This window comes from Nerophis ophidion, linkage group LG18 (genome assembly GCF_033978795.1).
Source record: "Nerophis ophidion isolate RoL-2023_Sa linkage group LG18, RoL_Noph_v1.0, whole genome shotgun sequence".
Classification (NCBI taxonomy): Eukaryota; Metazoa; Chordata; class Actinopteri; order Syngnathiformes; family Syngnathidae; genus Nerophis; species Nerophis ophidion.
This window is the reverse complement of record NC_084628.1, coordinates 20,105,282-20,120,154: the sequence shown is the minus strand read 5'-3', so window position 1 is coordinate 20,120,154 and position 14,873 is coordinate 20,105,282. Positions and strand designations below refer to the sequence as shown.

The following is a 14,873-nucleotide window of genomic DNA, read 5'->3' as shown; positions in this document are numbered from 1 at the left end:
GAACTTTTGTGTCGCTATCGACGTTTCCCGACGGATGCTAAATAGGGAAGACAAAAGCAACATCGACACGGCTGACGACGTTCGACAGCACGTTTTTATCGTTAATAAACTTTCTAGACGGGCACAAACATGTCCATTTTTACCCCGACCAACCAAATACGGCTCACAAATGTGGCGGTGGTGCGGATAAAAAAGGGAGGCAAGCGTTTTGAAATCGCTTGCTACAAGAATAAAGTTGTCAGCTGGCGATCGGGAGCGTAAGTACTGTTTATTTTTATTTCAACATGTCGTCACGGGTTTCCACTCAACGGCTAAGATTAAAAAATCTTGAGCTGGACGATTTTTATCTCAAAATAATGACAGCGTCGCATCTTCTTTTGTTGTCATTTTGTCTGAACGTTGCAGAGAGAAAGACCTGGATGAGGTTTTACAGACAAACTCCGTGTTCGTCAACGTTTCCAAAGGGCAGGTGGCTAAAAAGGAAGACTTGTGTAAGGCCTTTGGGACGGATGATCTGACTGATATCTGTAAACAGGTACATTACAATGAGATGAAGCCAAATATATCAATCAATCAATCAATGTTTACTTATATAGCCCTAAATCACTAGTGTCTCAAAGGGCTGCACAAACCACAACACAAACCACCACGAAATTCATTAGGGACGGCGTGGCGCAGTGGGGAGAGTGGCCGTGCGCAACCCGAGCGTCCCTGGTTCAATTCCCACCTAGTACCAACCTCGTCACGTCCGTTGTGTCCTGAGCAAGACACTTCACCCTTGCTCCTGATGTGTGCTGGTTGGCGCCTTGCATGGCAGCTCCCTCCATCAGTGTGTGAATGTGTGTGTGAATGGGTAAATGTGGAAGTAGTGTCAAAGCGCTTTGAGTACCTTGAAGGTAGAAAAGCGCTATACAAGTACAACTCATTTATCATTTATTTATCCTCGGTAGGCCCACATAATCAATTACAGAGGTAGTCAACAGTTGTGTGAGAGTATCTTTACTTAAGAGCAACCCAAAATGTTGAAAGAGCCACATTGGATCAAAAATACAAAACAAAAATCTGTCTGAAGCCGCAAAAAATCAAAAGTGTTATAATGACGGCAACACATGATGCAAGTGTCTATATTAACGTACTATCTAAGGCTGACGCAAACCTTTATTGACAGAAATGTTGTATTTTAATTCTTCTACACATTTTTGCAACATTGGAAATCATTAGTAAAATGGAGGCTTCTCACGGGATGAGATAACTTCTGGAAATTACCTGCTCAGAATTAACTTGACTTTCGCCAGATCCTTGTCGTTCGCTGAGCTCTTCACATTGATCTGGGAGTTCTCACTAGGAGATGTATTTCAGAAGGCGGGGCCTTGTAAAAAAAATGTATCGTATTTGATTTAATTAACCACTTGTCCGTTATCTTGAATGACGTGATACATATATGTTATTTATTTATTTTTTATGTATTTATATATTGTTTTAATATATTTTATTATCATTATTATTATTATATTTTTATATATTTTTTTCCCCTCCCTCAGGGGGGGAACTCGACAGGGCGGTTGCTGGTTGTTCCATCTCCATTGTTGGGGTCCCTGCGGGTGGGGTGGGTGGTTCCCGCGGCCCTGCGCTGGGTGGTCCTATGGCGGCCGACTTGGGTGGGGTGGCCTGGTGTGGGCCGCGCCGTGCTGCCCGGGGGTCGAAAAGGGGGCTCGAGGGGGCCTGGTTGCTGGTGGGGCGGGGGCGGTCTTGCTGTCCAGTTGCGGGGAGTCTCTGGGCCCCCCAGGCGGTGCGTCCCGCCTTTCTGCCCGTGTGGGGGGTGGTCTCTTGCTGGCTTGGGGTCTGGCTGTCCAGTGTTTCTCTCGTGCCCTGTCCTCTGCCGGGCGTATCTGTCTGCGGCTTGCTGCTGGCTCTTCTGGGCGGCACGGTGGGCCGGGCTCTGGGGTTCCCAACGCTGGCCAACTTGGCTGCGTGGGGCCGGTGCTCCCTGGGCGTCACACCTGCTGTTTGGTTTGGGCTCTCTGGGCGGCTGGGGCCGTACTCTGGCTCCCACGCACACTGGGAGTCAAATATATTGTACATACAAACACACATATACTCACACACCACTGTTATTCATACATTCATACATACATACATACATACATAGGGGTGTGGGAAAAAATTGATTCGAATTTGAATCGCGATTCTCACGTTGTGCGATTCAGAATCGGTTCTCATTTTTAAAAAAAATATATATATTTTTTTTTATTATCAATCCAACTAAACAATACACAGCAATACCATAACAATGCAATCCAATTCCAATTCCAAAACCAAACCTGACCCTACAACACTCAGAACTGCATTAAACAGAGCAATTGAGAGGAGACATGAAACACGACACAGAACAAACCAAAAGTAGTGAAACAAAAATGAATATTATCAACAGTATCAATATTAGTTATGATTTCAGCATAGCAGTGATTAAAAATCCCTCATTTACATTATCATTAGACATTTATAAAAAAAAGAAAAAAAAGAACAATAGTGTCACAGTGGCTTACACTTGCATCGCATCTCATAAGCTTGACAACACACTGTGTCCAAGATAAAATAAGTCATATTTTTGGTTCATTTAATAGTTAAAACAAATTTACATTATTGCAATCAGTTGATAAAACATTTTCCTTTACAATTATAAAAGCTTTTTACAAAAATCTACTATTCTGCTTGTATGTCAGCAGACTGGGAAAGATCCCGCTGAAATCCTATGTATTGAATGAATAGAGAATCCTTTTGAATCGGAAAAAAAATGGTTTTCGAATCAAGAATCGTGTTGAATTGGAAAAAACCCCCAAAAAAAACGATTTTGAATCGAATCGTGGGAAACCCAAAGATTCAAAGCCCTAATATTAGCTATATTAGCCTACTATCAAAGGCTGACGCAAACCTTCATTGACAGAAATATTGTATTTTAATTCTTATTCTACACATTTTTGCAACATTGGAAATCATTAGTAAAAGGCTTCTCACAGGATGAGATAACTTATGGGAATTACCTGCTCAGAATTAACTTGACTCTCGCCAGATCCTCGTCGTTCGCTGAGCTCCTCACATTGATCTGGGAGTTCTCAATACGAGATGTATTTCAGGAGGCGGGGCCTTGTAAAAAAATGTATTGTATTTGATTGAATAAACCACTTGTCCGTTATCTTGAATGACGTGCTACTTAGACCACTCCTATTGAAATCAACCCGTGACGCTGATGAGAGCGACACTGGGGAATCCAAACCCGGTCGGAAGAAGAGCTAGAACATCCTTTCCACCAATAAATGCCTTCAAAACTGTTCTCTGTTCATCTTTTAAATAATTCATAATCGATAGATTTGACAAAACAGTTGCAATAGCAGAATCCATGTCAGCACACGACGCCTCGCTCCGTGCCGCCATTGTTGTTTGAATCAAACAGTCGCTTCGGCGCTATGTCACATCTAATAGATTAGTTAATTATTTTTTGGTATCTTGAAGGATTTTGCAATGCCCTCGAGCCCAGATCCCTGTGTGGAGCTCCGCGAACTACAAGGGTCTGGCGAGAGTCAGAGTAGGTCAGAATGGCCAAAGGTATATATGTGTGTGTCCAACTTTAAGGAAACGGCAGGCTGTCTTCTTCTGATGGATTTATTACAATCTTTGCAAGCTGGGTAACGTTTGCTGTAGTCTGGAACAACATGGCACACAAACAGCTATGAGAAATGCAGCCAATATTACAAAGATAATATGTCATGAGACATGCATATATAAATTAAATTGGACATAAGTAAAGGAAATTAAATGAGCTCAAATATACCTACAAACGAGGCATACTGATCCAATACAGCTAGCCTAAATAGCATGTTGGCATCGATTAGCTTGCAGTCATGGATTGACCAAATACGCTTTGGTAAGCCCTCCAGCAAATCAATAAAATCAACTAAGCTCACCTTTATGCATTCACACACAGCATAAAATGTTTGGTGAACAAAAAATAAGACTTTGATTGATTGATTGAAACTTTTATTAGTAGATTGCACAGTTCAGTACATATTCCATACAATTGACCACTAAATGGTAACACCTGAAAGAGTTTTTCAACTTGTTTAAGTCAGGGTCCACGTTAATCAATTCATGGTAGACATAGAAGGAGTGGCATAAAACACGTCTTTCTGTGGCAGCATCAGAGAAATTTGTGCATGTAAGGATCGCCAAAACTAGTCGTACAAAACAGTGCTTGCTAAATACTCATCAGTAATGCATGGATAACATAAACAATGGATTTCTAACAATTAGGAAGGTTTGTGTCATGTTTGTCCTCCTAGAGAAAATATACTAAACAATACATTTATATTTTTCTTCATCTTTTTCCATTTTCACACATCTCCGAAAGAGGTCCAGGGAGCCACTAGCCATGGGTTGCTGACCCTCGCTTAAGAGTAATGTGACTCAAGTAAAAGTAAATGTATTATATTGCTTGAGTAAGAGTACGTATTTAACTAAAAAAAAAACTACTGAAGTAGTGACACTGACTAGTGAGTTACTTCGGATTTATTTAGTAGCTATTTTTAATGGTACTAGTACACCCTGCAACACAGAGATATATCCTACAACAGCATGTACTTTATCACAAAATGTGCAATTGTTCAGTAACTTATAACGTTACAGCAAGGCTAATGTTAGCATATATGGAGCTAAAACATAAAACAAACGTCTACAACTTACCGCAACATGTTTTCCAGTTGCTAGTGGAATTCTTGTTGGTTGAAATGTGAACATTTCTTGTGACACAGATAACACCGCCTGAATTAAATGTTATTTTTCCTCGTTTATAAGTAGTCGGGGTGCAACGATTAGTAGACAAATGTCTACAATAAAATTTGTCAGTGACATTTATATTTGTTAACAATAGTTGTGACATCATCAATCGTGTTTTTCCGGGAGCAAGCGGCTCCGCGCCGCCACTCGCATGTAAACAACATGCGGCCGAGCACAGTGTAAGCAAACATGGGGGGTGTTTACGTAAACTCATATGTTTTTGATAGCACATAGATTATTGGATATTGTTCTAATGTGTGGCAGCTTTAGACAACAATATGTTGGTTGACATTCTGAAAATAACATTGCTTCTTTCACTCATCATTTGACAAGTTTCATGCATTCAAAATAATAAAATCTAAAAATCCCAAATTGAATCGTTGTCACAATTTTTGTAACAAAATTCGCCATTAGGTTTTTTCTCAAAATCATTCAGCCCCGTTGGTAAGTAAAACTAGAATTGTTAAAAATAAAGAGTTATAACTGAGGTGAATAATGACAAAAAATATATTTAGTCTTGTATAGTTCAAGAATAATCAACATTTTTATTTAGATTTTTTTTACATACTTTTTTTTAATGAGCTCCTTTACCTTAACCATGAATGGTTACCTGAATGGTGGCGTTGGTTTTCATAATGTCTGTGATCAATTTAATGCATACACATTTAACATTTGGCTTCAAAATAAACCCAGACAGAACCTTACGGGGTATTGAGCAGATAAATGAAGTACATTCAAGTAAAACATTTAAACAATGTTCGTGAAGAACACTCTGATAAAAAAATCGCATTTGTGTCAAAATATATATTTTTTTATAAGTTCATTTAAAATTATTTAGGCAAGTAATTTACTATCATTAATGTCCATCCATCCATCTAATTCCTACCGTTTATTTTTCTTTGGGGTCGCGGGGGGTGCTGGTGCCTATCTCAGCTACAATCTCCAAATTCAAAGGTTGATTAATCTGGTTATCTTTTGACAGCATTACATTTAAAAAAAAAAAAAAAAGGTAAACATTGAAGAGCCTTGTCTCATCTGTCTGCGAGGTGCACATTACTTTTAACATTGTGGGGCAGACAGTGGTCAGGTGACTGCCAGGCTGTGTTTGATTGGTGAAATAGAATCATGTGACCGTGTCCACTGAAAGAAGTCTCCTTGACAAGCGGATATAATTTGGTTTTGCAAGCAGTAATCAATAGATTAGAAATGATTTTAATGATGATATAAATAAATGTCTTGATTGTAATGAAACTCAATGTAACAGAGGAAAAGTAGCGTTTCTTCTTCACAAAAATACTTAAGTAAAAGTTAAAAATATGTTGCAGTAAAATTACTTTGACAAGTACAGTCGATTCAAAAAGTTACTTATGTCCCAGAGCAAGTACATGAGGGAACAATTGGCCAAAAAAAAGTTGGACAAATAAATCTGTTTCTTCTTCATTTGTGGCGACAGATCCTGGCCAAAGGGGAGCTGCAAGTGTCCGACAAGGAACGACAGAGTCAGCTGGAGACAATGTTCAGGGACATTGCGACCATTGTGGCCGAGAAGTGCGTCAACCCCGAGACCAAGAGGCCGTACACGGTCAATCTGATTGAGCGGGCCATGAAGGACAACCACTACTCTGTCAAGACTACGAAAAGCACCAAGCAGCAGGTGAGGAGTCGTGTGGAGCTGGGGCTTGTTTTCCTCAACAAGAATAACAGTTATTGTATTATAATTTATAAGAACACAATATGTACTGTATTTTCCTGACTATAAGGCGCACTTAAAATCCTTTTTTCCCCCTCAAAATTCGAAAGTGCGATTTATAACCCGGTGCGCCTAGTATAAGGAATAAGTTTGGTTTAGCTTATTCACCTCAGAGTTATTTTATTTGGTACATGGTGTAATTATAAGTGTGACCAGTAGATGGCAGTCAAACATAAGAGATGAGTGTAGACGGCACTATGATTGCAATACGTCTCAGGTAAACAACACCAACATTTTATATGTTCCATTCAAAATATAGAACATTACACACGGTGCTCAAAAATCTATCAAAATAAGCTATGAAGCCGCACCGCTTGATGGATTGTTGGTGGGTTAAACATATGAGTATTATTATGGTGTGTGTATAAGGTAAGACATATTATCTGGCGTTTTTTTTCCCGCAATATTATGCAAAAGCAACTTTTCTTACCTTCTGGTCCCTGCTGATCTGCATTTGGTATCTGTATAAGTCTTGAAAAGTGTTGTGCGTTCGTGAGTCGATAAGCTTTTTCTTTTTCTCTATCTTTTTGTTATGGTATATTCATTCTCCACTGTGGCCATTTCTAAATTGAAGGAGTGTAAGGTTCTTACTTATATTTGTCAGTAAACTCGCCATGAAAGCGCTACAACATACCGGCGTAGTGAGTTACATTATTCACCCAAGGAACTTTAGTTATTAGAGTTTCGGTCGGACGGTTTTTCACTAGACACATTTCCTGTTTTGTGGTCTCCGGATGAGGAGATGCTGCTCCATTATTGATTTAAGTAAAGTCCGAATGTCATTAAAACAGTTAGCTCCATCTTTTGAAACTTCTTCCACTCCCGTCCTTGCACGTGACATCGCTATGACAAAGATGACGGGGTAAAGACGCTGCCGAAGGTGAGCCACATAAATAACATTTTGACCAAAGAACCACCATTACATGTTATGTGGACCACACGTTTTCAATTTAGAAAATAATAATAATAATATGGCTCCTTTTAAAAGCCTACTGAAACCCACTACTACTGACCATGCAGTCTGATAGTTTATACATCAATGATGAAAAATAACATTGCAACACATGCCAATACGGCCTGGTTAGTTTACTAAATTGCAATTTTAAATTTTGCGCCGAATTATCCTGCTGAAACGTCTCGGTATGATGACGCGTCCACGAGTCGTCACGGATTGTAGAGGACACTTTGTTCCAGCATCGTTCCCAGCTATAAGTCGTATGTTTTCATCGCAAAATTCCACAGTATTCTGGACATCTGTGTTACTGAATCTTTTGAAATTTCTTCAATGAACAATGGAGACATTAAAGAAGAAATCTGTAGGAGGGAAGGGGTGTATTGCGGCCGGCTTTAGCAACACAAACACAGCCGTTGTTTCATTGTTTACATTTCCGAAAGATGACACTCAAGCTTTACTATGGAACAGAGATGTCAAGCGAACATGGTTGGATTGGACCACACACACAAAGTACAGTGTATTATGTGTATTAATAAAAAACATTTTACCATTCTGTATTCTGAAGGCGATCTATGTCGTGTGCTACTCCAGCATCAATATGCGTCCTCCTGACCGTGAGCGTCGGGTTCAAAGCGGTATGGCTCTATCTGCCACGGCCACCCGCACGGCTGCCACGGCGCCTCTCACAGCATCTTCCCTATCTGAATCGGTCCCACTGCTCTCTTGTCTTTTTTTTTTTTTTCTCTAGTCCTTCACTCTCACTTTCCCCATCCACAAATCTTTCATCCTCGCTAAAATTAATGGGGAAATCGTCGCTTTCTCGGTCCGAATCGCTCTCGCTGCTGGTGGCCATGATTGTAAACAATGTTCAGATGTGAGGAGCTCCACAACACGTGACGTCACGCGTATATTGTCTGCTACTTCCGGTACAGGCAAGGCTTTTTTATCAGCACCAAAAGTTGCAAACTTTATTGTCGATGTTCTCTACTAAATCCTTTCAGCAAAAATATGGCAATATCGCAAAATGATCTAGTATGACACATAGAATGGACCTGCTATTCCCGTTTTTAAATAAGAAAATCGCATTTCAGTAGGCCTTTAATGCGCCCCATAATTGGGTGCGCCTAATACAGCGCATGAGGTTACCTGAAATGAAAAATTATTTAAAAAAATCGCCCATTCATCGGCAGTGCGCCTTATAATCCGTTGCGCTCTATGGTCCGTAAAATACGGTATATGCAAATATGTATCTGTTGTTATTAATTACGATTTTATATTATTCTTGAAACATGATTTCTTCTCACTGTGATTTGTACACTGCTTTGTAAAAGTGCCATTTTATGCACGTAACAGTACTAGAGACTCTGTTTCTAGGCTCTGGAGGTCATCAAGCAGCTGAAGGAGACCATGGAGATCCAGCGGGCCCACATGAAGCTGCGTCTTAAGATGCCGAGTAAAGACGCCAAGAAGCTGAAGGAGAAGCTCAAACCGTTCCTGCAGGTGGTCGAGAGTGAAGACTTTGACGAGGAGCTGGAAATGGTGAGGAGAGAAAAAGACGCGCTTTGTGCGTTCTAGGGCTGCAAAGATTAGTCGACATTGTCAACAATAATATTTGTCACCGACAGTTATAGTTGTCGTCAATAGTCGTGACGTCATCACTCGTGTTTTTCTGGGCGGATGTGGCGAAAAACAGCGCCAGTGATAACATGAACAGTTTGAAGACATTTCCTCTCATTCTTGTTAAAGGCCTACTGAAATGAGATTTTCTTATTTAAACGGGGATAGCAGGTCCATTCTATATGTCATACTCGATCATTTCGCGATATTGCCATATTTTTGCTGAAAGGATTTAGTAGAGAACATCGGCAATAAAGTTTGCAACTTTTGGTGCTGATAAAAAAAGCCTTGCTTTTACCAGAAGTCGCAGACGATGACGTCACAGGGGTGAGGGCTCCTCACGTCCTCACATTGTTTATAATGGGAGCCTCCAGCAGCAAGAGCTATTAGGACCGAGAAAACTACAATTTCCCCTTTAATTTGAGCGAGGATGAAAGATTTGTGGATGATGACATTGATAGCGAAGGACTACAAAAAAAAAATAAAATAAAAAAAATAAAGTTTAAAAAACAAAAAAGGCGATTGCATTGGGACGGATTCAGATGTTTTTAGACACATTTACTAGGATAATTCTGGGAAATCCCCTATCTTTCTATTGTGTTGCTAGTGTTTTAGTGAGATTAAATAGTACCTGATAGTCGGAGGGGTGTGTCCACGAGTGTCTTTTACGCCAGTCTCTGAGGGAAGTTGACGTCAGCTGCATGGACGGCGCAAGCTCAGCTGATCTCCAGTAAGAGGCGAATTTTTACCACAATTTTCTCACCGAAACCTGCCGGTTGTCAAGTGGTCGGGAACCATGTTCGCTTGACCGCTCTGATCCATAGTAAAGCTTCACCTCCGAGGAATTTTAAACAAGGAATCATTGTGTGTTTGTGTGGCTAAAGGGTAAAGTTTCCCAACTCCATCTTTCTACTTTGACTTCTCCATTATTAATTAAACAAATTGAAAAAGATTCGGCAACACAGATGTCCAGAATACTGTTTAATTGCGCGATGAAAAGAGACGACTTTAGCCGCAAATGGTGCTGCGCTAATATGTCCTGACAGTCCGTGACGTCACGCGTCATCATTCCGCGACGTTCTCAACAAGAAACTCTGTGAGAAATTTAAAATTGCAATTTAGTAAACTAAACCGGCCGTATTGGCATTTGTTGCAATGTTAATATTTCATCATTGATATATAAACTATCAGACTGTGTGGTCGGTAGTAGTGGGTTTCAGTAGGCCTTTAAAAACATGAAGACCTTGCTCATTTAGCAAATCGGACCTTGTTTTTATGGCAGTACATCTGTGATACACAAGCATTTAAAGCGGAGACATGATGTCAGACATTTGGAGGAAAGATGCATCTCAACCTCGGTTAGAGTGTTAGCTTATGCCCTGCTAGCTAGCTAACAACAGTGAGACGAAGTTGTGTGAAAACCAACTTTAACTATCATTTCAGCCCAAAGTTAGCAAGCTAAACTTATCAATTCAAGTACTTTTTAAAGCAGCGTCAATTTGCAATGCCGTAAAAAAATGCACTTTGCAAACGCAAACCGTGCATGTGCGCGCGTGCACACGCACCAATGCAGAGGTATCATTAGGTTGAATATGCAATCTATTAAATAGCCAACATTTTAAGAATTACCAAAGATACACATTGAGTCTATTAGAGTTCTGAAACTGCCAAGAGTTAATCAATTGTCAATATACCAGTGTGCAGCTTTTTAAACTTCATAAGATGCTTTTCTTTTTGAGGAAGTTAGATTTTGTGTTTGTTTTCATTGCTGCTATTTTAACTGTTTTTAAATACATAATCAAGGTTAATTGTTGTTTTTAGCACTTTGTATTTCTTTTTAATTGACATTTTAATAGGCATTTTATTTTTTGTGACAGCTGAATGAGCAGCACAGTTACAGTATAAGTAAATATGTATATGAATAAATTGGTCGTATTTTTTGTTCGTAAGCACATGCCTAAAAAACCCTTATGCTGCATTTAGAAGTCGATGGAAAAATTAAATATATGTACGCTTTATTAACCGACTAGTGGACTAATCGTTAGTTGCAGCCCTATTGTGTTCACACTTGCAGCTCAGTCTTTAGTTCTGGACCAAAAAAGCTACTTAGCGGTCAGTTTGGTGCAGTTTGTGCGACCCCCAGCGGGACAAGGAGTAGAAAATGGATGGATGTTACGACTGTGGATATTTGGGCACCAAACGATTCGATTCCTGGAGTAACGACTTGATACAGAATGGATTTCCGATTCAAAACGGTTGTCGATTCAAAATCAATACTTTTTAGTTCTATGATTAACTATATTCCTCTATAAAATAAATTATCAGCTATGATAATGATTTGTATTCCTTAAAAGAAAACTGGCAAGTACTTTAGCATCATTTATATTTTGATACAATACTTGTAGGGATATAACAATACAAGCATTTCATATCACAGTTATTGTTATGGAAATATTGTTGAATGTGCTCAAAAAGTACTTATACACACACTAATATTATTATGACCAATTTTAAAAATGTTTTAAGTAACTAAAATAAATAAACACACTGTTAGAAAATCCACTTTTGTACATGTTTTATGTTTCTTACATATGAGGTCCTCTCTAAGGTTCTCATAGTCATCATTGTCACTGGCGTCCCACTGGGTGTGAGTTTTCCTTGCCCTTATGTGGGTTCTTCGAGGATGTCGTAGTCGTAGTGGTTTGTACAGTCTTTTGAGACATTTGTGATTTAGGGCTATATAAATAAACATTGATTGATTGATTATGCTTCACTGATTAGTAGTCTTAGTATTCTTAGTATTTTATCTGTTTTAATGGCTAAGCTTTTACCGTTTTAAATTATTGGTTTGTACTCTAACACTTTTAAGATTTATTTACATTGAAAATGCGTAACAAATAAATATAATATTATTTATTATTTCTGGCAGGCGTTCCGTCCTACTCTATCAAGCGGTCCTTGAACACACCGTATAACACCTTGTTTCTTTTCCTCTGAGTATAGAGCGATGACTCTGTGGGACGCTAAGAGAGCACAGCTTGTAGGTTCAATGTGCACAATTGGATATTTATTTATTTGAATTAGGACAATGCATATTCATCAACATAGAGCAACAAAGTAAATATGCCGGAGTTAGCACAATAGCTAATTTTCCTCCGTTGTCCTATGGCAGGTTAATACAGTAAACATTCAACAGGTCATGATACAAAAGAATACATAAATCACAAGACATTACAAGCATACCATAAGCACAGACCATGGACCAAAAAAACAAACAAAAAATTAAAGCTGCAAGCAGCGATGGACGGGACTGCCTTTGGCTGCTGCCCCTGCGACCCAAACCCGGATAAGCGTTAGAAGATGGATGGATAGTAGCTACTATTAGCAAACAGATGGACTCAGCAACTCGGTGTAATATCTTAACATCGAAACACTGGCAAAAATGAAATTTTTTCGGAAAATTTTGTTTTGAAGGGGTTTTTGCCAACTTCCTGTTGATTTTTGCTGAAGGAAGTGAGTGTATGAAATGTAGGTGTAAGTCAGACCTACATAGAGGTTTTTGTTTCATGTCTCTACAACATTTGTAACGAAGGTTACAAGTAGTTTTTTCTGTGTTTTTTCCTAGGGGGCGCTAGAGCGCAATTGGGATTTTTGGGGTTTGGTTTTTTATTAGATGGCAATTTTCGCCAGTCCTGATGTGTGTGTAAAATTTGGTGAGTTTTGAAGCATGTTAAGGGGGTCAAATTACAGCTCAGCGTTTCTGGATGTTGTTGATAAATGTCTTTCGCTTTGCATAGTAGGGCTATAACTTACACTTTGAAGCATTTTAAGGGGGTCAAATTACAGCTCAAAGAGGCAAAAATGAAATTTTTTAGTAAAATTTGCGCAGGGGTTCTATAAAGGCGCGTAAAATCAAAACTGGTGCAGTTATTAAAACTCTGTGAATAACTTTTAATCAGAAGGGTTCAATCTCTCTCCTGTGCGAGTTTGAAACCGACACGACAAACGCGCTCAGAGGAGATAACGTTTGAAAAAACAAGTGAATAATCTAATTATGCACGCATGTCTGATTAGTTTTCAATAGGTGTCACAGTTTCTGACATGGGCTGGGAGCCATGATAATGCTTTTGATAGACCCCACCATTTGGCCAAATTTAGTCCTGCGCCTTTGTACGTTATTGTATCATAGTTGTTCAGACAGTAATGTGTTTATATTAGTTTAAATTGGGGTATGTCGTTTTTGTAAATGGGGAAAGACGTTTTTGTCTCTTGTTTTCATGTTAGCATTTAAGATAGCGAGCAGGCCAGTCAGTTTGTGAGTCCATCAAAGTACAGTTGTAGTGATCTCGGTTTTACAATCATTTTAATTTAAAACGGTAATACTAATCGTCGGGAGCTTTACCGTAATCATCATTATTACTGTTTATTGTTACATCTCTTCGGTATTGATAGTATCACCATCTGGATCGATCACCCCTACTTTAAAGCTCTTGTGTTGTCCTGCTCAGTGTGTGTGTGTTGCATGCTTAGCCAATCCTTCCCCTCTAGTCCTCCTGGAAGAAAAGGTTCGCCATGTCTCTGAGGATCAGTATCTTAGAAGCGGTTTCCCACTGTGGATAGACAGCTGCAGCTGGCTTTCAAATTTGAGCCGGTGATCCGGCAGGACGGTTGAAAAATCTGTGGTTTTAGGTATGGGCCACATGGACAATTGTTTAGGGTGACAATTTCTAGGGGGTGCCCAAAGGTTGAGGGGGGGAGGAAGATTCACATTAATTTAAAATAACATTAATAATAAATTAACAAGATTTGTTAGCTCATTACCTATTATTACCTATTCTGTGTTATGTGTTTTATGTTGCACGATTTCACCAAGAAAAATTCCTAGTTCGTAAACCCGTTCTCAAACAAAGGCAGTAAAAACTATTCTGGTTCTGATAAATTGTGCTTAGCAGTACTGCTCACATGAAGTTGATAACATCAAACCAATGACGATGAGAGATTATCATCACTAGTCGACAAGGGAGTGTCTCACACAGGGTGCCATTAAAACTGCTTCTGGGTGCACATGGAACTACTATTTCCCGCTTATCGCCTAGTTACGGTTACATTTGATGACATCATATCTTTCATGTTCATCACTGTTCTGCTTTACCTGCTCAGGTGTGTCTGGTGGATCCCGGCTGCTTCAGGGAGATCGACGAACTGATCCGCTGTGAGACGAAAGGCCGAGGCTCGCTGGAGGTGTTGTGTCTGAAGGATGTGGAAGAGGGCGACGAGAAGCTATAGGACCGCCACAGAAGCATTAACATGCAACGTATAAAAGGCTGAACAAGGCCCGGCACTTAAGCTCCTCCCCTTTCCCCACTGAGACTAATTGCAAGTAATTTGCTCCATACTGTCTGGAAATGATTGCTCTAAGTTTAAACATTAGCCGGGTCTTTTTTTTAAATTTATTTTTTATAAATTTCAGCTTTGCATTTTGTCTTTAAGGCTTAACATTTGTTTTCACGACTTAATGACTAACTCATACAAGTTGTGTCATCAGTAAGGCTGCTTTTCAAACAAATTACAACGATGTACCGTCTTTTGAACTAAGAACAACATTAAAAGGTGGTATCAGAATTATCCATACAACAGCACATCAAATTAATTTTACATTATATCTCAGATTGCCTAAAAAAGGCCTGTGTGTTAACAGCATGTACAGGTGGTACATCTGAA

At 39.4% G+C, this 14,873-nt stretch overlaps 1 protein-coding gene across 1 annotated transcript; it reads left to right on the top strand.

The window, feature by feature from the left end:
• The first annotated feature begins 21 nt into the window (after positions 1 to 21).
• sbds (SBDS ribosome maturation factor) lies at positions 22 to 14,777 on the top strand. The gene is made up of 5 exons (XM_061877515.1): positions 22 to 257; positions 406 to 535; positions 6,284 to 6,484; positions 8,910 to 9,074; positions 14,313 to 14,777. Exons 1-5 carry the CDS (start codon positions 130 to 132, stop codon positions 14,436 to 14,438), a joined length of 750 nt encoding a protein of 249 aa, XP_061733499.1. The 5' UTR covers positions 22 to 129; the 3' UTR covers positions 14,439 to 14,777.
• The last annotated feature ends 96 nt before the right edge of the window (positions 14,778 to 14,873 follow it).

Bases quoted from the DNA above. Each gene is read 5' to 3' on its own strand.
- sbds (XM_061877515.1), top strand. From the start codon at position 130: ATGTCCATTTTTACCCCGACCAACCAAATACGGCTCACAAATGTGGCG. The intron at 536-6,283 runs GTACATTACAAT...TTGTGGCGACAG, and splicing joins TGACTGATATCTGTAAACAG to ATCCTGGCCAAAGGGGAGCT. The intron at 6,485-8,909 runs GTGAGGAGTCGT...CTCTGTTTCTAG, and splicing joins CGAAAAGCACCAAGCAGCAG to GCTCTGGAGGTCATCAAGCA.